Here is a 22,013-nt window from a genome sequence, read left to right as displayed (position 1 = left end):
TGTCAGGCCTTTTTTTTCACCCCGAGAAAAATGATGTCCCAACTCCTAAGTACGGGCTTTGCATAAGTAACTTACAAAGAAGGCAGTGTGGGAAAGGGAGAAAGAAGAACGTGTTCTGGAGCAACCTGACAGACACTACCTAGAACCAGGTCAACATCAACAGTGACGTCCTGTTGGTATTCTGGCGCCGTGTTAAGGTGTCATGGGAAGGGCACTTGACCTCTGTGGTCTTCCTCCCTAAGACCCATCACCCCAGTGTCCGAAAACCACACCAGACAAATTCAGTTGAGGGACGTTCTACAAAATACCTGACCGGTACTCCTTGAAACTGCCACCAAAGTCCTCAAAAAAGGAAAGTGTGAGAAGCTCACAGCCAGAGGACTCTAAGGACTAAATATCACGGGGGGTCCTGGATGGGATTCTGAGGCAGAGAAAGGACATTAGGGAAAGCAAATCTGAATAAAGTGTGGACTTGGTTAGGATAATGTGTTACTGTTGGTTCTCCAGCGGTGACAAGTGTACCAGACTAATGTAAGATGTAACGATTCAATCAGGAGACGATGGTAATGGCCTGAGGTCAGGGTGGTTGGGGAAAGTCGAAAGACGGGGTCTTTTGTCAGGTGGCATCTGCAGTGGTTCAGCAGTGGCTTTGGGTTCGGGTCTTTCCGGGAATGAATCTCAGCTATGCCGTCTACTGGCTGTTTGACTTTGGGTGGGTTACTTAACCTCTCTGGGTCTCAGCTTCCCCATCTGTAGAACGGGAGAAACAGTAACATAGTTTGGTACGTACTAACTAGCTGTTGTAGCACCTATCGGGAAACCATGGGAGTCAAGGATCAAGCACGACAGGGGACACCGGACTGGCCTCATTTGCATTTTTGTGTATTTGGAATGGGGGTAACATTTCACAGAGGAGGAAGCTGCGACTCAGGGACTAAAGCGGCCGCGAGCGGCCAGGCGGGAGCTGGGCTTTGCGTTCGCGTATCTTGTGCTCAAGGAAGGGCAGGAAGAGGGACGCAGGATTTCAGCACCGCACCTCTCAGCTTCAGGACCCGGGTCAGAGGACAGCGGGTGGGGCAGCCCGGGGGCCGGAAGTCGGCCTTCCGACTTCCTAAGTGTGACCGACGTCAGTTGCAGCCAATGTGCTGCGTGACGACGAGCCTGGCGGCCAGTGGCGAGGCGGCATCCGGGTTCGGAGGCCCGAACGCCAGCGGGCGGGGCCTGGGAGGCAGCGGGTGGGGCGGGACGTCACGAGCGGCGGGCGCGCTGACCAATGGGCGGCGGGCCCCGCCTCCCGAGGGCGGGCCCCGGCGGGCGCGGTGACGTCACGCAGGTCGGCGCGTCCCGGCGTCCGCGGTGGCTGGGCTGGAGAGGGCGGCGGTGGCCAGCGCGGCAGAGGGCCGGCCCGGGGCGCGGAGCCGCGGAGGGTGCGGAGCGGGCGCGGCCCGTGGCCGGCGGGCTGGGGAGGCCGAGGCGGCGCTTCGGGGGCCATTGGGGGGACGTCTGGAGACCCCTGGGATAAGCGGGCCGGGGAAAGGACTGGGTCCGGGCTCGCGAGGGGCGTGGCGGCCTGGGGGACGCCGGAGCGGGGTCGTTGGGGCTGGGAGAGACCTTGGAGGGGCCTGCCCTAGAGCGTGTGCGAAGGCTGGGGGAGAGGACAACGGAGGAGACTCTCAGATGTGGCCGGGGAGACGGGCTGGGGAGCCTCTGGTACCTGGAGGGATGCCTGGGAGGAGCGGGGAAGAGTCAGTCTCCTTGGGGCGGTGGACGTCAGCGGGAGGCAAGGACGGGCAGGGACCTTGCAGGGGCTTGGAAGCCATTGTTCAGTTCCTGAGGAATTCAGGATTGGGGGGAAGCACACGGCCTCGCAAGGTCTTAGGAGATCTGGGGCGGTCAGGGGGCTTGTGGGGGGAATGGGTGAGGCCGAGGAGGGGATAACGTGGCTGATGGGCAGGGAGGTGGGTGTCGGGACTGGAGCACCTTAGCAAATTGGGTAGGAGTGAGGGAGCCCCTGGCTTTGGGGGTGTGACGAGTGTGGGGGAACTTGCAGGAACGTAGGGGTGGGCTTTGGCTGAGCAGGTTGGGAGAAACCTAGGAAGGAGAGGCAGACAAAGGCTGGGGCAGTGTGTGGGGAGCCAGAGGTCTGGGTCTGGCGGAGTTACGGGGCCAAGGTGGCACGGTGGGGTTGCCACCCTTTTGGGGGGTGGGGTGTGTAAGTGCGCGAACACAGGAAAGTACCCCGCCCGCCACATGCACGTGCCTTCTGTGAGGAGCGTGGAACTTATCTTGGGGAGTGGGTGGAGGGCAGGTTGTTCTTCCCTAGGAGAAATGGCTGGCATCTCACGTCTTCCCTATTGCCCTGTCTCCTCCAGGGTCACAGCTAAGGGACTCCCTGAGACCGTGTCTCCGGCCTTTCACTGGAGGGGAAGGCACCGGAAGGCCGACCGGCCACCATGTCAACATTCAGGCAGGAAGATGTGGAGGCCTACTATGAGATGGGGGAGGAGCTGGGCAGGTGAGCTCTGCGCAGGCCTCGGGGGCGGGAGGGAGGCGTTGCGGGGTTTTCTGGATGGCGTCTCCCCTCCTGTCCTCTTTCCTACCCTCCAAGATGGGATGAGTCAGTGCCGTGTGCTGGTGGAAGGAATTTAGGCTCTGGGGTCAGGCGGCCCCGTCCGCCAATTCTTTCTCTGACATTCTCTGTGCCTTTCCCTTGGGGAAAAATATCATCAAGCACATGGAGCCCCTAACAGAGTGCCTGCCGTGTGGCGTGAGAGAGAGCGGTAGGTGGTAAAGGTCTGTCCCTCTGTTTAATCCTTTCTTGAGGGAGGGGACCGATTCCCTTGCACGTTTCCAGGAGAGGCCCCCTGTCTGGGCCCACATCCCTGCCAGTTGGTTAGCATTCTTGTGGGAAAGAGAGGAGGTTTCCCGTTCCAGCCAGGCAGCTGATTTCCTGTCCCCCGGGAGCACCCCTGCCTTGGACTAGCCAGACATCATCCTTTTTTTTTTTCTTGCCGGAGCCTCAGACCTTATTTGGTGAGTTCGCTGCTGACCAGCCCTATGATGTCACCAAAAGGGAATGTAAATAACTGAGCCATGCATCAGGCCTTGGCTGAAAAAGTATTTCAGGCCCGTTTGGGATTCTGAAATCCCTCCTTTAGGAATTTCCTTAACAGAGTGGTAGAGAACGGAGCTCCCCCCCTCCTCCCCCAAACCTCATTCTTGTTGAAAATGTGTTAGGACCTCCTCCCGAGGGTGGCTCGGCAGAAGTCCGAAGGAAATATGAAAGAAATATACACGTCCTGTGTATATTCCCCTTAATCCACTATTTGCTCTGTTGGGAATTGATTCAGTGGGAATGTGTACGTGTGCGGACCCCGTGGCCTGAGAACAGGGAGAGTTGCTGTAGGGATTTATATGGACAAAGGACGGGGAGCCTCTTCAGTGGCTGCCACGGAACCACCACCCCCGTAGATGGAATATTATGCAGCCATTAACAAAGAGCCAGGCAGGGGCGTCAGGGCGGCTCTGTCGGTTAAGCCTCCGACTTCAGCTCAGGTCATGATCTCGCAGTGTGTGGGTTCGAGCCCCGCGTCGGGCTTTCTGCTGACAGCTCAAAGCCTGGAGCCTGCTTCGGATTCTGTGTCTCCCTCTGTCTCTGCCCCTCCCCAGCTTGTACTTTGTCTCTCTCTCTCAAAAATAAATAAAAACATTAAAAAAAAAAATTAGAAGGACAAAAAAGAAAAAAGAGCCAGGCAACCTGTATAATGTTCGCCACGTAGGAAGTATATTGAAATTTGGTAGTGGCTGTGTCAATTTTAATACTTTTAATACATTTTATTTAAGCCGATAGATCGAAGTATGACCTTTTTGCTTGTGCGGTAAAAATTACGAAGGAAAAATTCTACCGCTGTTTTTCTATGAAGCCTTTGAAATCTGGTGTGTTTCTAGAAGCTGACAACACATCTCAGTTTTTCGTTTTTTTTTAAATATTTATTTATTTACTTTGGGGGAGGGAGGGAGGGAGGGAGGGGCAGAGAGGAGAGACAGAACCCCAACCAGGCCCCACGCTTCCAGCCCAGAACTGGGGCAGGACACGGGGCTCGATCTCACAAACCGGGAGATTGTGACCTGAGCCAAAATCAAGAGTCAGAACCTCAACCGACTGAGCCACCCCCGGTGCTCCACATCTCCATTTGGACCGGCTTGGCGGGCCACCGTGTGGCTGGTGGCTGTCATCTGGGACAGCGCCGCTGTATGTAACGATCCGGAAGGTGCTTGGAGATAACATGAAATGAGGAATTAGGCACCGGATGCCGCACAGGCTGTGGTGCAGTTTGTATAAATTATAGATGTCGCTCACAAGGGGGGCGTGGTCGTCATCCCCACTTTAGGAGGAAGCGGGGGCTGAGAGGAGGGAAGCAGCTTGCCCAAGGCCATGCGGACCGCGAGTGGCCAGGTGGGCTTCGGGTCTGGAGACCAGGCCCTGCAAAGGCCAGGCGGGCTGGAACCAGAGGCGGGCATTTATTTGGCTTCCACCTGCCCACGCTGGGACGGGCCCATTAGGTGTCCCAGCGACTTGTGGCCCTGCACGTTGGAAAGAGTGTGCGTCCTTGTGCCCCAGACAGCTTCCTGTCCCCTGCTCGGTTGGCACCCCTGAAGGCGGGGCCCGCAGCCCAGCTGTGTCTCCCCCGGTGTCACCGCTAACCGTCTTGGCAAATTAGCTCCTGGGCCTCACCGTGCTGACGAGGACCATGAGTAAAGCAGGGCCACCTTTTCTTGTCCCAGGGGCCATGGGGACAAATGACCCGGAAGCAAGTTTGTATGTGTGTGTGTCTTTGGGAGGGGTCGGGGGATTCTTTCTTCCTAGCTGGAGTTCACGTTGATGGTCTCGAGAAGTGACTTAGTCTGTGGGTGGACAGGTGTGGACTTCGCTCTGGCTTCTGCCTCGTGGAGTGGCGTTTGTGCCCGTGTCGGCTCGCGCGGCCCGGTAGTGTGACTGGGGGCAGCAGGCAGTCGTGCTTTCCCAGCGCTGGAGGCGGGGAGTCTGAAGATCAAGGCGTCGGCAGGGCTGGTTCCTCCTGAGCTGTGTCTCCTGGGCGTGCAGACGACCACCGTCTCCCTGTGGCCTCACAGGGCTGTGCGTCTGTCTGTGCATCTGTGTCCTACTCCCCTCTTACAGGGACACCGGTCAGATTGGATTCAGGTCCACTCCTGTGAGCTCCTTTTTTTTTGTTTTGTTTTGTTTTAAATGTTTATTTCTGAGAGAGAGAGAAAGAGAGACACAGAGCGCAAGTGGGGGAGGGGCAGAGAGAGAGGGAGACCCAGAATCCGAAGCAGGCTCCAGGCTCCGAGCTGTCAGCACAGAGCCCGACGCGGGGCTCGAACCCACGGACTGCGGGATCACGACCTGAGCCGAAGTTGGATGCTCAATCGACTGAGCCCCCCAGGCGCCCCCACTGTGAGCTCGTTTTAATTTAACCACCTCTTTAGAAAGGCCCTGTCTCTGGATAGTCCCATTCTGACGTGCTGGGGGTTAGGGCTGACACATGGGCTTTTGGGGGACACGGTTCACCCTTTAGTAGTGTCTTTCTTCCTGTTCCCATGAGCTCTGCCTGACTCGTCTCCATTTGTTGGCTCCGCTTAGATACAGCAGGGGAAGGGCGCCTGGATGGCACAGCCAGTTAAGCATCCAACTCGGTTTTGGCTCATGATCTCACGGTTCGTGGGTTCGAGCCCTGCATCATGCTCTGTGCTGCCACATGGGGCCTGCTTGGGATTGTCTGTCTGTCTGCCTGTCCCTCCTCCCCACCCCTTCCCCGCTCACACACACTCTTTCTCTCTTAAAATGAACTTAAAAAAAAAAAAAAGCAAAGCAGGGAAAAAACAATCCTTGTATTTGAAAATGAGGCCACAGGTCCAGCACTTAGCACAACGCTACGTGGTGCATGTTGGGCATCTGATGTCATTACCATGGGGGAGTTGTGGTGGGACGGGAGGTGGGCCTGGAGGAATTAGCTGGGCGGGTGCAGGCAGAGGAGAGGGGCAGGCGTTTCGGGTGGGGGGAGTGTTAGTGGAGACGTGGGGGGGGGGGGCAGGAGCATAATGTCCCAAGGGACTGCTGTGGCAGATCAGGGGGCACGGGGCGAGGCCTGATCAGGAACGCTTTGCCTTTCTCGGCTGACCTGTGCACTTGGCTCTCAGATCAGTGCTTGAGTCTCCCGTCAGCACTGTAACAACTCACCGTGATTCAGTGGCCTAGAAGTGGCCTGGAAGTCAGGAGTCTAAAACGGGCCTGGTACCCCCCGGGGCCCCAGGGAGACCCCTCTCCGGCCTTTTCCGGCTTCCAGCGATGCCACAGCCTTGGCTCTCGGCCGCTCCTCCGTCCTCAGTGGCCAGCAGCGTGGGGTCCACCCGTCTCTCTGCCTTCTTCCTGTGAGGACCTCTTGAGGACGCTGGGCCCCCCCCCCGGGCACCGAGGGTCACCCCCAGGGTCTCAGGGGCCTTGGCTTGCTCCCTCCTGCAAGGTCCCTTTTGTCGTGAGAGTGCTGTATTTACAGGTTCTGGGGATTTGGACGTGGGTGTCTTTGGAGGGACTGTCGTTCAGCCCGCCGTGTCAGTATTAATTTTGCGCCTCCCACTGACCCACCTTGAACTTCACCCATCTTCCAAGTGTGTGTGCGTAGAGCACATCTGTGACGCCACCGTGGGTAGGTCCGCTTACCGGACAGCCCCGGTTGGGTCCCTCGGTCTTTTTGAGGTCCGTGTTGGCTTGGCAAAGGCGCCCCAACCTCTGTCTGTTCCCAGGGTCGTTCTGGCCGGCCTGCCCTCCCGCTGCCGTCGCCAGCTTCAGAGGGCCTGGCCGCCCCCGTCTCTGCCCTTCCTTCCTCTGCACTCTCTCCCTCATCTCCCCGAGATCTCATGTAGCCTGTTTTCTCTCGAGCCCTGGAGGTGCCGTGAAGTTTTCTGTCTGGAACGTGTACTTTCTGTCTTGGAATTGGTCCCCGCTGATGTGGACTCAGCAAACTGTGGCCTTCAGGCCAAATCCGGCCCAGCCTAGTGTGGTCCTGCCTGCCTGGGAGCCTGGAATGGTTCTTTATTTTTTTTTTGAAAGGTTGTAAAAACACGCAAGAATTATGACAGAAACCACATGGCCCGTAAGGCTAAAAATATTTGCTGTCTGGCCTTTTTCAGTCAGCTCTTGAGTTAAAGTAAGTTCATGTAACTAAGTTCCTGGATAGCAGAATAATTTGGACGTTGGACAGCTCCCCAGAGTGCCCCGAATAGGCTTTCTGTCTCTCTTTTTGTAGCGGCTGTCTTGAGATGTAATTCACACACTGTGCAGTTCACCCCTTTCAAGTGTGCAAGTGAGTGGTCGTCGGTGTATTCACAGGGTTTTGCAGCCATCTCTCCAAGTAATTCCAGAACATTCCATCACCCTAAAAAGAAGCCCCGTCCCCATCAGCAGTCACTCCTGCCCCCGGCCCCCACGAGCCCCCTCCCCGTCCGTGGAGGAGCCTGTTCTGGGCGTTTCACACCCGCGGACTCACACCCCCGCGTGGCGTCTCGTGTCCGGTTCCCTCCCTGAGCGTCGTGTGTTCGGGGTCCGTCCGCGGGGCGGCGGGGGCGGGCGTCTCGCTCCTGCTCGTGGCGGAGGGACTTGTGCCTGTGTGGTGGACACGTTGTGTGTCCATTCATCTGCCGATGGACACAGGTTGTGTCCCCCTTTAGGCTCTCGTGAATCCTGCTGACGTAGGGTTTGTGTTCACGCTTCTCTGTGGATTCGTGTCGTCCTTCCTCCTGGGGGGACACCTGGGGCGGGATTGCCGAGGCGCCTGGAACCGGTGCTTAACCTCTCGGGGAACCGCCAGCCTGTTTCTGTGGGCGCGGGCTCCGGTCCCTTGTCCTCTCTTTGTCAGCTTGAAAATGGGTGCGTGCCTTTTACTTGGCCGGTTGTGTAAGAAGCTCTTTCAAAGTCAATGGCTTATTTCTTTTCTCTTAGATTTTTAAACACGATGAAATAGGCTGGAAAGTCGAGTTTGTATAGAATTGTGTCACTTAAAAGTAAAGACCCCCTCTTGGCTGCCCCAGCCCTCTGCCCCCCTGAGACACAGGTGGCGTATGGGGTGGTGAGTGATGGGTGCGAGCCCCTGGCCTCCTGCCCACGCGGAAGTACCTGTGCGCGTCCAAGCGGTACGGGCTCCCCGAGCGGGTCCTCAGCGTGTCTCCTGTCACCCGCTTTCTCCTGGCCCCACAGTGGACTCCAGCTCCCTTCCGTAAACCCCGAGCTGTGTCCCTTTCCTTCTGTGGCACACAGATGCCACGCAGCCACCAGATTGCACCTGCCGTGTGGACTCCCTGAGGGGCGGGGCTGGGAGGTGCAGTCCCAGAAGGTTCTGGAAGCCTGCAGCCTTCCCGCTCCCCCGCCCCCCGGCCCTCGCGGGGTCCCGCTCACTCCGCTGTCCCCGCAGCGGCCAGTTTGCCATTGTGCGGAAATGCCGGCAGAAGGGCACCGGGAAGGAGTACGCGGCCAAGTTCATCAAGAAGCGTCGCCTGTCGTCCAGCCGGCGGGGGGTCAGCCGGGAGGAGATCGAGCGGGAGGTGAACATCCTGCGGGAGATCCGGCACCCCAACATCATCACGCTGCACGACATCTTCGAGAACAAGACGGACGTGGTGCTCATCCTGGAGCTGGTCTCGGGCGGGGAGCTCTTCGACTTCCTGGCGGAGAAGGAGTCGCTGACGGAGGACGAGGCCACCCAGTTCCTCAAGCAGATCCTGGACGGCGTCCACTACCTGCACTCGAAGCGCATCGCCCACTTCGACCTCAAGGTGAGCCGAGCGGGGGCCCGGCCGGGGCGGGTGACCTGGGGCGTGGGGGCGGCGAGGGGCTCCGGCTCGGAGCGCGCCCGCGGGCTGCCGCTGCCGGGGGTGGGGGGGACGCAGACCGCCTCGGCCTGGGCCCCGTGGGGGTGCGGGGCCGGCTGGGCAGCGGCGTCCTCCTTCGCCCGCAGCCAGAGAACATCATGCTGCTGGACAAGAACGTGCCCAACCCACGCATCAAGCTCATCGACTTCGGCATCGCCCACAAGATCGAGGCGGGGAACGAGTTCAAGAACATCTTCGGCACCCCCGAGTTCGTGGGTACGGCTCTGTGCGGCGCCTCGGGCCTGGGTCCCGCCCTCGGGTGTCCTCTCCCGAGCCCTGGTGTCCGGCCTCCTGCCCCCCCCCCCCCCCCCACCCCCCGCCAGGCGGTCTCTGCAGGCGGGCTGTGCCACCCGCTCCCCGTGGCCGCGTCCCCGGGGCTGCCTCAGGTGCACCCGGCGTCCGACCCCACGCCGTCTGTCTCCCCGTCCCCGCAGCTCCCGAGATCGTCAACTACGAGCCCCTGGGTCTGGAGGCAGACATGTGGTGAGTGGCAGGGGATTGGGGTGGGGGTGGGGGGCTGGCCCACGCCCCCGGGACGAAGCACCCGAACCCCCCCAGCCATCCGTGAGCACTGCCAGGCCACAGCCGCAGGCGGGGATGGGGCCCATCTGCTGGGTGTGGGCAAGACAGACCGTCGACTTAGAACGGGGCTCGGCAAACGATGGCCCGGCGGCCAGAGCGGGTCTGTGGGTCCCGAGTGGTCTTCTTGTATTTAAGGCGTTGTTAAAAATGAAACAGGCAGCAGAGACTGGGAGCCTCAAAGCCCGAAACGTTGGTTGTCTCACTCTTTGTGGAGCTTGTCAACCCGCCTTCGAGCCCACATCTGCACCCCCCCCAGCCCCCCCAATTTGAGCCTTTGCAGGTGGTGTGGGCAGATGAGCTCATATCTCACCCTGAGACGCCAGGGCGGGAGAGACAGAGGCCCTCGGTGGAGGCCTTGCAGACCCTGAAGGAGAGGGGGCCGTGGGCTTCTGGATCCCCAGCCGTTGAGAGATTCTGGGAATTGGGGTGCTGACCGCCGCCACTGAGCTGACTGTCCTTCTCGTGTGTTCTCTCCAGGAGCATTGGTGTCATCACCTACATCCTGTGAGTGCCTGCTTGGGGCCTCCTGCTTCTCCTGGGGCCCTGCTGGGGCAGGATGCTGGGTGGCTGGGTGGGTGAATGAATTTGTGCAGGAGGGAAAGGTGTGAGTTCAGAAGGCCCACACCCCCTGGCGCAGGGCCGAGTGGGGACCGCGTGTGTCCTCCCTCCCTGCTGGCCAGCAGCCCGGCCCGGCCTCACTCCCTGGGTGCCGCGTTTGGATTGTTCCTCGCCTCCACTCCTGCGCCAGGCAGGCTCCCCCTGCGTTTTCCTCCCTCGTCAGGTGGCACAGCGATCCACCCTGACGGTGCCTTATGATGGGTCTTTTCATAGTTTTAGGTTCTTAAGTATTGAAGAAAGGCTAGACTTTCAAAACAGCTACAAAACCAGTGCGGTTTCTGTGCCCCTCACCCATCTTCCCATGACGCTGGCATCTTTTTGTCGTCGTCGTTAAGTTTACTCGGAGGGAGGGAGAGAGAGCGCGAGCACCTGAGGGGCAGGGAGAGACAGGGAGAGAGGATCCCGAGTTCCACCGGTCGGTGCAGAGCCCCCACCCAAGGCTCCGTCTCACGACGGTGAGATCGTGACCTGAGCTGAAATCAAGAGTCAGACGCCTGACTGACCGAGCCCCCCGGGTGCCCCCAGATGAGTACTCCTCCCTGTCCGTCACAGTGCCTGCCGCGTGCCCAGAGCCCCAGGGGGCGGGGGTGTGGCCCCCCCAGCGCGGCTCATCAGGAAGGCCCACGATGTCCTTGTGTGGTCTCTCGGGCCGTGCCCGGACCGTGTGTGGACGCACTCGGCCGGGACTCCCACGCGGGTTGTCAGTGTGGCCTCTGATCGCTGAACATTTGGGGGACGTGTTTCGAGCTTCCTTAGAGACTTCTGCCCGCTCGTTTGAGTCCCCGTCGGAGGCTGGGCGCGAGGTTTCTGTGCTGTGTGGTGGGAGGCTAGGGGCCGGGGTGCGCGGGAGGCCCGGGGGGGTGGCGCAGGCCGCGGCGTGTCGGTGGGGCGAGTGCAGGGGCCGCTGAGCCCCGTGCCCGTCTTCCAGTCTGAGCGGCGCCTCCCCGTTCCTGGGCGAGACGAAGCAGGAGACCCTGACCAACATCTCGGCCGTGAACTACGACTTCGACGAGGAGTACTTCAGCAACACCAGTGAGCTGGCCAAGGACTTCATCCGCCGGCTGCTTGTCAAAGACCCCAAGTAGGAGCGCTGGCCGGGCAGAGGGCGCGGGCGGGGGGCGGGCAGGGGAGGCCGCTGGTCCCCGAGAGCACATCCTCGTGCCGTCCCCTCCTCGTCACCGGGAGTCGGGCACGGCCTGGCAGCGGGCCCGTGGACGGCTTAGCTCGGTCCCCGCCGTGTCTTTAAGAGCTGTGAATGGATCCTTGTTGAGAATCCTGGTTGGGAGCTGTGACTCCTGTTGAAGGTAGGTTTCGTGTGCAATTGCAGACTTCTGGGGTTCTTCTCCTAGGGAGGACTAAAGCTTTCGGCACCACGGAGCCCTCCTTCCCAGAGAGGTGCTCCTCTTGGCCAGAGTCCTCCCTGGCCCGAGCCGCCCATTCTTGCCACCTGCCTGTCCCTCCTGTGGGCGCCTGAGTTGGCGAGACCCAGCGTCAGGTCCCGCCCCCCGTAACAAAACCGCTCGGAAAGCGTGACGACCCCAGAGCAACAGGCCTCTTGATGGGCTCCTTGCTGGCTGATCGGAGCGGATGCTCTGAGGGTGCAGGTAGTTCCCAGGTCATTTCAGGGACTTGCCCCCGGCTGGAGGGGCGTCCCCAGGGGGCCAGTGTCTGTGAGCCGTCTGAGGTGGGGGCAGGGAGCTGAGCTGCAGGGGGAGGGCCCAGAAAACCCCTTCCCTGTTCTGTTCTCCCCGCCAGCCTCGTGGGAGGACGGGGATGTGGCGGGCGTGTGACTAACCAGGGTGGGGGGGGGGGTTGCTTTTCTAGGAGAAGAATGACCATCGCTCAGAGCCTGGAGCATTCCTGGATCAAGGTGAGATGGGCAGGGCTGCTCCCTCTCCAGGACGGCAGGTGTGACGAGGCCTGAGTGTCGGGCAGGGTCCCCAGGGGAGTGGACCCGGCTGGCAGAGGGCGGGGTGTGCACGGGGATGGTGTGGGAGCCCCTCCGTGTGATACCCGGTGGGGTCCCCAGCCCCTCTGCACACGGCACGGCTCCCTGCACAGAAACTTCCAGAACGGGGTGGCCTCTCGGCGGGGAGCGGCAGTCTTCTGTAAAGGGCCAGGCGGTCCCTGTCTCCTTCCCCTGGGTCTCTGGCAGGGAAATGCCGGAACCAGGCCCGCCCCCCCCCCCCCCCCCCCCCCGCGAAGGGGCGGGGCCGTGTGCCGGTAAGACTTTATTTAGGTGCCGCCCGCCTCAGGCCCCGCCTCTCCCTCCGCAGGCGATCCGCCGGCGGAACGTGCGGCGGGAGGACGGCGGCCGGAAGCCGGAGCGGCGGCGCCTGAAGACGGCGCGCCTCAAGGAGTACACCATCAAGTCGCACTCGAGCATGCCCCCCAACAACACGTACGTCAGCTTCGAGCGCTTCTCCAAGGTGCTGGAGGAGGTGGCCGCGGCGGAGGAGGGCCTGCGCGGCCTGGAGCACAGCCGGCGCCTGTTCCACGAGGACATCGAGGCGCTGACGGCCATCTACGAGGAGAAGGAGGCCTGGTACCGGGAGGAGAACGAGAGCATCGGCCAGGACCTGCGGCGGCTGCGGCAGGAGCTGCACAAGACCGAGGCCCTGCGGCGGCAGGCCCAGGAGGAGGCCAAGGGCGCCCTGCTGGGGGCCAGCGGGCTCAAGCGCCGCTTCAGCCGCCTGGAGAACCGCTACGAGGCCCTGGCCAAGCAGGTGGCCTCCGAGATGCGCTTCGTGCAGGACCTGGTGTGCGCCATGGGGCAGGAGAAGCTGCAGGCCGGGGGGTGCGGCCTCCGCTAGGGCCTGGTGGGCGGGCGGCCCCTCCACAGCCCCGCGACGAGGGCCCCGGTGGGAAGGGCGCGGGGCCGGGACGTGCTCGCGGGGCCGGGAACCAGAGGCCGCCCTCCTCCCGCTCAGCCCCTCTGTCCTGCGGCTTCCGGGTCAGCGTCCCCTGGGGAGCCCCGTGAGCCCCGCGAGCGCTCGGCACCGCGGGACAGAGCCGGCCAGGCGGCCCAGGGCCAGCCGCGTGCAAGGCCTGGGCCTGGAGCTCGGAACCCGGGGGCGGGCGGGGGGGTCTCACCTGCCTCTGCCGGACGCCGAGGTCCCGCCTCTTCTAGAGACGAGAGGCAGCTTCTGACCCGGCCCCCTCGGTCCCCAGCCCTCGCTGCGCCCCCCGGGCTGAGCTGGCACCAGGGCCCGAGCCGAGGAGATGGCCCAGCCCTTGAGGCGTCGGTTTGGGGCAGGTGGCGAGGGGGCGTGAGGCTGGACGCGGGACCCTGATGCAGAAGCTGTGTCTGTCCCTCTCTGAGGCCCAGGCGGCCCCAGGTGCTGGGTCAGGAGCCGTCGCTGCCCCTCCCTCCTCTCTGCCGCGCCTGTCACAAAGCGCACGTGATGACCCGCACAGCCCGGCCACGCCCCTGCCTCCCGTCCCAGTGCTGCCTTCCGAATTGTGGGGTAGTCGCCCCCAGAGTGCTCTGCGAAGGCCCAGTGTCCCCCGAGTGCCCGGCGAGCCCCCGAGGCTTCCTGCTGCCTGCGGCGGGCCGAACCCTCCCCGCTGGGCCAGAGAAGGTGGAGGAGGGGCTGCAGGGGCAGTGCCTGCACCCGCCACTAGGTGCCGCCCTCGAGCAGGGCCCTGCGTCCCAGGGAACGTGCCCCAAGGTCCCGGATTCACCAAAACGAGGCTCTCTGGCCGCGTGCTCTGCACTTGTGCCGCGGGTTGGGTTAAGCGAGTGACATCTGTGTGGCCCCTCCGTAGCCCGAGAGGAGTTCTCCGGACAAAGGCCAGCCTGGCCCGGGGGCGGGAGGAGCCAGGCCGTGTGCCTAGGCCCGTCCCCAGCGCCGGGGTGGGGCCCGTCGTGTATCCGTCCGCGAGCTCTGTGTATCACACGTGCATGTGCCTAAAGGAAATAAAGCCCCGCTTCCCCGACACGTGGCTGTTTCCTGTGCTCAGGCCCCGACCGGGGCGGCCAGTCTTGTGGCCACCCAGTGCCATGGCCGCGCCTGGCTCTCGAGTCTCTTCCCCTCCACTGCTGCCCCCATGCTCTTTGGGAAGACGAGGGCAGACCTGGGGGGCCTCGGAGGCTGCCCTGATCTTGGGGTTTGGCAGGTCTCGCTTGCGATGGAAGCTTCCAGACAGCTGGAACGAAGTCAGAGGGGCCTTCTGTCCCTCTGTGCCGCCTCAGATGCTGCCGGGCCCCAGGGCCCCAGCGTGAGGACGCCGGACAAGAGGCCACCCCGTCCACCCCGTCCGCTCGGAAGGGATGGGGGGGGTCCTTGTTCCCCCTGCTGCTGCCTCTGGGTCTGGCACGTGGCTCCAAAAAGGGAATACTTTTTACTTCCTGGAGCGGGAGCTCTGGGGTCAGTGGTGCCCTATCCTTTTATTACCTCGTGCCCTACACCCAGGGGCACATCTCTCCTCACTCGTGTTCTGTTTTTACTTTAACTGAAAGGAAAGCATTGAGATCCGACTTACCGTCTCTCCTTTTTAATCTCTTTTGGGGGAACAACCTCAAGTCTTAGCATTTCAGTAAATTTCAGCTCACTGACTGCTGAGCTCAGTCGGGTCTCCCCCGTTCGTCCCTGACTGTCCTTTACGGCCGGCTCGTCCAGCCCAGGACCTGGTCTGGCCCTTTGGGGTTCAAGGTGATGACTGAGCGGCACGGCCCCGTGGGTCACGTGGCACAGAGCCGGTCGTGGGAGGGGGCGCCCTGGTGTGCGTAACGTGTGTAAGGTCGGCAGGCCACACCCGTCTACCACATGGCACCAGATGGCCTCCAGATCCCCCGGGGGCCCAGGGACCGGTGGACAGCACCCGTCCAGCCAGTGCTGAGCAGGTCTCGCCCATTCCGGGCACCGTGGCGGGCGCTGGGCGATGGCTGCGGAGGGTTGAGACGACGTCTGTCCTGACGTGGGAGAGGAGGGAGTAGTGAGACCGGGTACAAACCAACATCCGCTTTGTCCAGGGTCCGCCCGGCTGCGGGCCTAGATCCCCAGCGTCTCCTCAGGAAAACGGGCAGGTGTCCTTGCTTTGCAAACACTCAGCCCCGCCCCCTCCTACCTGGGGAGGGGTGTCCACGGGGAGCCCCTCTGGGGCCACACCACACCTAGCCAGGGCGTCCGGCCGGTGCAAGCACTTCGCGGAGCCTGGGGCTAACGTAGTTATTGAGTCTGACCTTGGCCCGCAGGCTCTGATCTCTGCCCCTGCTATCGCTCCTCGAGGGTGGGCTGGCCCAGTAGGGGGTTCTGACCACCAGAATACAGCGGAGGTGACGAGGTCCGTCCCCCCATCAGGCCACAGAAGACTGTGGCTTCCGTTTTGCTGCCGGACTGTCCCTTGCTGGCTTTCACGAGCGAGCTGCCGTGTCACAGGCCCAGATGGCAAGGGGCAGCCAGCAAGGAAGAAGGCCCACCAGCCGCGTGAGTGGCCCTAGGAGCGGACCCCTCCCCAGTGGAGCCGTGGGGTAGAACCCAGGCCTGGCTGGCACCTGGATCGCGGCCTCCCAGGTGACGCTGAGCCTCGGACCCGGGCGGGCCACGTCGGGACCCCTGACCCACAGAGACTGGAGACACCCCGTTACTGGAGATGCCGTCTGGTTTTTCCTTGTGCAAAGTAGGCGTGTCGTCGTGCCTGTTTCTTGACTGGGGGGGGACAGACTATGGGAACCACGGGTTGCCTTCCTCCCGCCCGTCAGTTGGCTCAGATCTTGGCTGCGGTGTATGAAGTTCGTCGGAGGAAGGGTTTGAAACTGGTGTTTGTCTCGGGGCGCCTGGGGGGCTCAGGCGGTTAAGTGTCTGATCTTCGCGTTCGGCTCAGGTCATGATCTCGCGGTTCGTGGGTTCGAGCCCCACGTCGGGCTCTGTGCTGACTGTTTCGGATTCTGTGTCTCCCTCGCCCTCAGCCTCTTCCCCGCTCGTGCTCTGTCTCTCAAAAATAAATAAACGTTAAAAAATAAACGGGTCATCTAGTAAGTAGGCTGTTGCCCTGTGAGCTGTGCTAGCAAATTACTGATCCTGAGCAGGGGCAGTGCGGGCCCCAGTTTGAAAACGGGTCGGTCGGGAAGACAGGAGGCTTGGATTCGGGACAAGCGGAAGGCCCGTGGGGCTGAGCCCGGACCGCGGGCAGAGCGTTTCGCCCGCCGAATGAGGGGGCTCCACACAGGGTGTCAGGGGCACGGTGGGAGGAGAGAGCAGAACGTTCTGGTTGGATCCCGGTCGGCAGCGGAGGGACCCCGGGGCCCAGTGGGTGGCAGAGGGGTAACGGGGGGCGGTTTGCACCCAGGGTGGCTCCCGTGGGTTGAAGTGTGTCCCCCAGAAAGAGAAGCGGTTCCGAAACCCTGGAACGTGGGCCTGGAGCTGGTGTCTCGAGTCGCCTTGTGCCCGGCCATTTCCAGCCCGCGGCCCCCTCGGGCAGGGACGTGCCCAGGTTGAGATTTCGTCCGCGCCCTGGCCCTTGACAGAGGCCCTGTCTCGCTCCCCCAGCAGAATCTGGCCCGTCCGCTCCCACCTTCAGGACCAGGCGCGGCCGACGGCAGCAGGTGGGCGAGAGGCCGCTTGGCCGGGCCAGTGGGCGGCGGGGAAGAGAGTCAAGAGGGGTGGGCACCCGGGGTGGGGCAGGGGAGGGGCTCCGGGGGCCCCCGTGGGGGAGATGGCTCCAGGGACGCCCCTGGACATCCAGGGCAGGCGCTTACGCAGGGCCGAGCAGGCCGGGGCCACCACCTCGGGCGGCGCTGTCCTGAGGTGTGGACGATTCTGCTGCTTCCGTCGAGCAGATCTGTCGTGGGGGCCCCTCCGTGGAAGGCGGTGGGCAGGTGCCGCGGGGGCCACGCGGGGCCACAGCGGAGCCACTTGCTGTCTGCAAGGGGAGGCAGACGGCTTCGAAGGCCGCCCCGTCGGGCTCCTGGCTCTTGGCCAACACACTACCTCCCCGTGTTGCCAGTCGTGCCCTCCCTCAGGGATTGTGGCCCCATCTGTGTCCCTCGCCGGCAGCGAAGGATGAAGGAAAGGCGTGTTGGGGGCAGCACAGTGGGCCCCCCCGAGCATGAATCCTCTTAGACTGGAGGGGGGGGTCACCACGCCATGCTGGGTCCCTCGCTGTCTTTCCTGCAGGTGGGGGGCAGGCGACGTGCCCAGTGTCCCCGCCCGGGGTCGTGAGCAGGTGCAGCGAGGAGGGCAGGGCCGGCCAAGCCCACGGCTCCCGCGCACGTGGGGCGCTGCTGTTAATAACAGGGGGGGGCCCCTTATGGAGCCGCCCCGCCAGCCCCAGATGCTCCTTCGGCCCCGGAGGCCTTTAGCGCCCCCTTGTGAGAGAAAAAGAAAAGTCAGTCCCCAAACCTTCTCTCCGTCCGTCCGTCCATCCGGCCCCACGCAGCGGCTTGAAAAGTGAGACACAGACCAACGGCGTCGTGTTGGGCTCCGTGCCGACAGCCGGGAGCCTGGAACCTGCTTCGGATTCTGTGTCTCCCTCTCTCTCTGCCCCTCCCCTGCGCACGCTCTGTCCCTCTCTCTCTCTCTCAAAAATAAATAAACATTAAACAAAATAAAAGGATTTCACTCACAGACCCTGAAGTTTGAATTCCACACGGTCTGGGCTTCCCACAGATTTTTTTTTTTTAACGTTTTTCTTTATTTACCTCGATAGAGACTTGCAAGTCGGGGCGGGGCAGAAAGAGGAGGAAGAGAGAACCCCAAGCAGGCTCCGCGCTGTCCGTGCGGACCCCGATGGGGGGCTGGAACCCGCGAACCGTGAGATCAGACCCGAGGCCGAAGTCGGACGCCTCCGCGAGCGAGCCACCCAGGTGCCCCCCAAATTAGCCATTTTTAAGTGAATGATTCACTGGCATATGGTGCATCCCGTGTTCTGCAACCACCCCCTCTAATTCCAGAACATTCCATCACCCCCACAAAGAAGCCCTGTCTCCACTAGCCGTCACGATCCCTCCCCAGCCTCCGGCACCCCGGAGGCGAGTTGTTCTCTCTTGTCTTCTGTTCCAGTGAAATCCATCTGTCCGTCTTTGCGAATGGATCTTTTGCCCGTGCGTGATTTTGACCCTGAGGACTTCCCAAAAGGGTCCCAGGGCGGGTCCGGCCCCCACACACCAGAGAGTCCCCGATACACGTAAGGAACCACCGGTTAAGAATCCTGGGTTCGAGTTCTGGTTCTGCCACTCGCCAGCTGGGTGAGCCCCCCTCCACCCTTGCCTCTCAGGGCCTCGCCGCCCTCTTCCGGGGTTGGGGAGCAGGGGTGGGAGGCCTCTGGAGACCAGGGCCAGGGGCTTCATCTTCGGGTTGTAACGGCTCCCTCTCACCCATGGCCTCAGTTTCCCCATTTGTCCCAAGTGGCTCGAATCACTGATTTCCTGCCTTCCTCTTTCATTCGTTCCTTCCCCTACCGTTTAGGGGGCCCCTGCCTTCTGTGGGCCCTGCCTTGTGGGGTACTGGGGACACAGCGGAGAATAAGATGTACCTGGCCCTCCCTGTGTAGAGGGAGGGGGTGGAGGAACCAGAACTTCCTGGAGGAGGGGTCGTCCAAGCGGACACACAGTGATTTAGGCAAAGCAGGCCAGAGGGAGGAGGCTTGGATAAGACAAAGGGGTTCAGGGAAGTGAAAACAGGATGTGCAAAGACCCTGTGGCACCAGCTCTGACCGCAGGGGAGCAGGTAAATGAGGGGTAGGGGCAGGGCACCCTCCCCCTCCCTCTCCCCACCTCCCTTCATGAAACCTTCTGGAGGTGGGGGCTCAAACCCAAAGAAAGCCTCTCTCCCTATGCTTGGGGCCTTCCCACCCCTGCTCCCCGACCCCAGAATCCTGTCCTTTCCCGGCTCAGGAAGCGGCCGGTGGAGGCCTGATGAGGGTTCCCAAAGGGGGGCACTATGTCCCATCCCCGCAAACTGTGGCCGGAAGCCTCCCCTGGATTATCCGGGGGGCCCCACACGTGGTCACAAGTCCTACCCTCTTCCCGTCACCTCCCCGCTGCCCCGGCGGAGGCTGCCTCCTCGACCAAACTAGCCTGGCCCCGCTGAGCTCCTTTTCAACGGGGCCTCCTCCTTGCGCTCGACCTAGGAATCTGGTGCCGGTGAGAATCCTGCCAAGTATGTTTAGCCAGACTCCCCCCCCCCCCCCAACCCTCGTGTCTCCCCTCAGCGACTCTCTGGCCACCGGGCTGCCTCTCTCTGGCTACGGAGCGCCACGTGTCCCCGGACGCAACACCGAGCGCTTGCCCGCTGCGGCCGGGCCTGAGTTCAGTCTCCCGTTCGCGCTCCGACGACCGTCCGGCTCTGGCTCTCTTGATGCCCCCCCCCCCTCCGTGTGTGGCCAGCCGCAGCTTGGGGGAGACCCGGAGCGGGAGCTGCCCTTGCCCTGTCCCGACACCCTCACCCCCGCGGCCTGCCCTGTGCGTCCCCGCGGCTTCCGCGACCTCCCTGCCCCGATTCTGCCGGCAGGAACCGCGGTGACAGCCGAGGGAGACGGGGAGCACCATTATCCTGTCGTCGCCGGTGAAGAAGGACTCCCTGAGTGGCCCCATCCAGGACTGACCTGGTGCAAAGGTCATGGGGGGCGTGGCCCTCACTTCCTCCTCCCACCTCCAGCCCATTCTGGGCTTCGGTTTCCTTGACTGACAGCGTGGCTGGACCCCTGACCCCTGAGCCCCGCCAGGCGCCTGGCCGGCTGGCAGGTGTGGAAGCCGGCTTCAGGGTGTGGCCTGTGACCCAGTTTGGGCGGCAAGAATTTCCGGGGAGCCTCCTTGTGGGGCACGGAGCCCAGACCACGGGTGACAGTGCCGTGCCCAGACAGAGGCCTCCTGGTGTCGGCCCACCTGTGTGACGCGTCTGTCCCCAAACGGCCCACAGGTCGCGAAGTGTTTGATTTCCTCTGTGTGAAAGGTCCGGAGACAGAAAGTAGGTCAGTGGGTGCCAGGGCCTGGGGGCGACTGCTCACGGGGATAGGGTTTCCCTCTGCTGGAGGTGGAATGTTCTGGAACTAGATAGCAGACGGTTGCACAACATCGCGAGTGTACTAAGTGCCACCGATGGTAAATTTAGCAAAGAGAGAGGTCAGGTCCTCACTGAGCACTGGGTCCCACTGGAACCCCCACGGCCCCTGGGGCCCTCGCCTGGGCTGGGCCCTCCACCGGGGACACCGGCGACCTGCCCGCTGGCCTGCTAACTGCTGCTTCTCTGTCGGTCTCAGACCAGAGAGGACCCTTCCTTCCGGGACAGGGCCCGGCCTCTCCTCCTGGTCCCCAGGGGTCAAGCTTCTCCAGTAGGCCGGGTGCCAGCAGGTGAATGAAGAAATGAATGAGTGAGCGAATGAATGAGTGAACAAACGAATAAGTGAACGAAACGAGTGAATGAGTGTATATATGAATGAATGTGAATGAATGCATGAATGAATGAACGAATGAGGTTTCAACAAACCCCTCAGGGTAATCAGAGACCCGGTGGGTTGGGACAAAACGTGTGGCCCCATCACCCCCAGATGGGAGTGGCACCTGTGACCCCCGTGCCACCCGCCCGGTGAAGCCACCGCCGCGGCCGGGACGGGCGCCTTCCTGACTCTAGTGACCTGTGTGCACGCCCGTCCTGCTCCCGGCACCCGAGGCTCCTCTTCTGGGCTATGTGACGTGTGACCAGAGAGAAGCACCTGGTCCCCGCCTCCCTGACACACCGGGGCCCTGGCCCGCGCCCCTCTTCGGGCTGTTCCCGAGTTAGCCCCTTTGTCATCAGCAGGTGAGATGCAAGGAAACCTCTTCCCTGAGCTCTGTGAGCTGCTGGGGGGAAGGTTGTGGGAGCCCCTGGCTTTTGGCCAAGCGGGACATCGTGGGGGTGACCTGGGGGCCCAGCCCTCACGACTGGCGCCCAAGGTGGGGGTGAGCCCTTCACCCGCAGGGTCCGGCCGGACTGCCCGGTGTCAGGTCACAGGATGGGGGAGGGGGGGGGGGATCCCCGGGAGCTGGAGAGCGTGGGGACCCTTCCCCAGTTCGGTGTCGGGAACGGTGTGAGCGTAGAGAGGAAATAGTCTTCTGTTCCAGAAGAGGCGATAATGATCTATATACATACAGTAATTAAACTATTACCATTGTCAACTGCTAACCCTGCTTGGTTCCAGAGCGGACTGGGGTCGGGAAGGGAACTTGAGTCACAGAGAGGCAGATCCGGAAGGGGCCCTGGGGATGGCCCCGGGGGCCCCCGCCGAAGCAAGAGCGGCAGGGCCACGGCCGCCCCAGGTCGCCCCTCCGCGGCCGGGCCCAGGCCAGCGTCACACCTCGGGGAAGAGGACACCAGCGACCACCCTCCCTTCTCAGCTGCTGCCTCTTTATTTCCACACAAATCCCCCAAAGCCCGTGGAAACCACGTCTGAACATCACGACGACTTTGGGTGTAAAAACCACAACACTGGCCGTCCTTAGGATGAGCGTGTGAGCCACGACCGAGGACACGACCCACGTGTCACAGGAGGGAAGCCCGGCGTCCCTTCGTGACGGGGGCTCGGGGTCCACCGCATCTTGGCCGGAACCGCCCCCGAGACGCATCTTTCGCGAAGCCGCTGGGAGCCGCGGGCGGCCGCCCGCGTGGACACGTGTGGAGAGAGCCGTGCCGTGGGACCTCTCCCGCCTGGGGACGGCCTCCCGGGCCTCTCTCTATCCTGGAGGGGCCGCCGTGGCGGCCGAGCTGGGGTCCCTGGCCCCGCTTGCCCGTTGTCCGTGGCTGCTGGTGGTCCGGAGGGGCGGCGGGCGGGCCGCGGGGAACCAGCTGGTCCCCGTTGGGGTTTCTTGCGTGGCTGCAGGCCTCGGTCCGTCCCTCTGTCGCCTCCGCAGGCACGCACTGTCGCACCGGGCGGACGGCCTCAGTTCGTAGCGCTCAGCCTGCAGCCGGTTC

The 22,013-nt window shown here is 62.5% G+C and overlaps 2 protein-coding genes across 2 annotated transcripts in view; both read left to right on the top strand.

Annotated features, from left to right (window-relative positions):
* The window catches only part of MAP2K2 (mitogen-activated protein kinase kinase 2), a 211,776-nt gene that overhangs the window by 111,174 nt on the left and 78,589 nt on the right, over positions 1–22,013 (top strand). The window lies entirely within an intron of this gene.
* On the top strand, positions 1,310–14,064 carry DAPK3 (death associated protein kinase 3). Its single transcript, XM_053898101.1, has 9 exons — positions 1,310–1,427; positions 2,373–2,515; positions 8,469–8,829; positions 9,012–9,141; positions 9,360–9,408; positions 9,985–10,011; positions 11,054–11,206; positions 11,950–11,995; positions 12,402–14,064. Exons 2-9 carry the CDS (start codon positions 2,454–2,456, stop codon positions 12,936–12,938), a joined length of 1,365 nt encoding a protein of 454 aa, XP_053754076.1. The 5' UTR covers positions 1,310–1,427; positions 2,373–2,453; the 3' UTR covers positions 12,939–14,064.

The sequence above is a fragment of the Panthera pardus genome, unplaced genomic scaffold, assembly GCF_024362965.1.
Source record: "Panthera pardus isolate Hobbes unplaced genomic scaffold, ASM2436296v1 HiC_scaffold_8, whole genome shotgun sequence".
Classification (NCBI taxonomy): Eukaryota; Metazoa; Chordata; class Mammalia; order Carnivora; family Felidae; genus Panthera; species Panthera pardus.
Note: the sequence above shows the minus strand (reverse complement) of the source record. Positions and strands in the feature narration are given on the sequence as shown.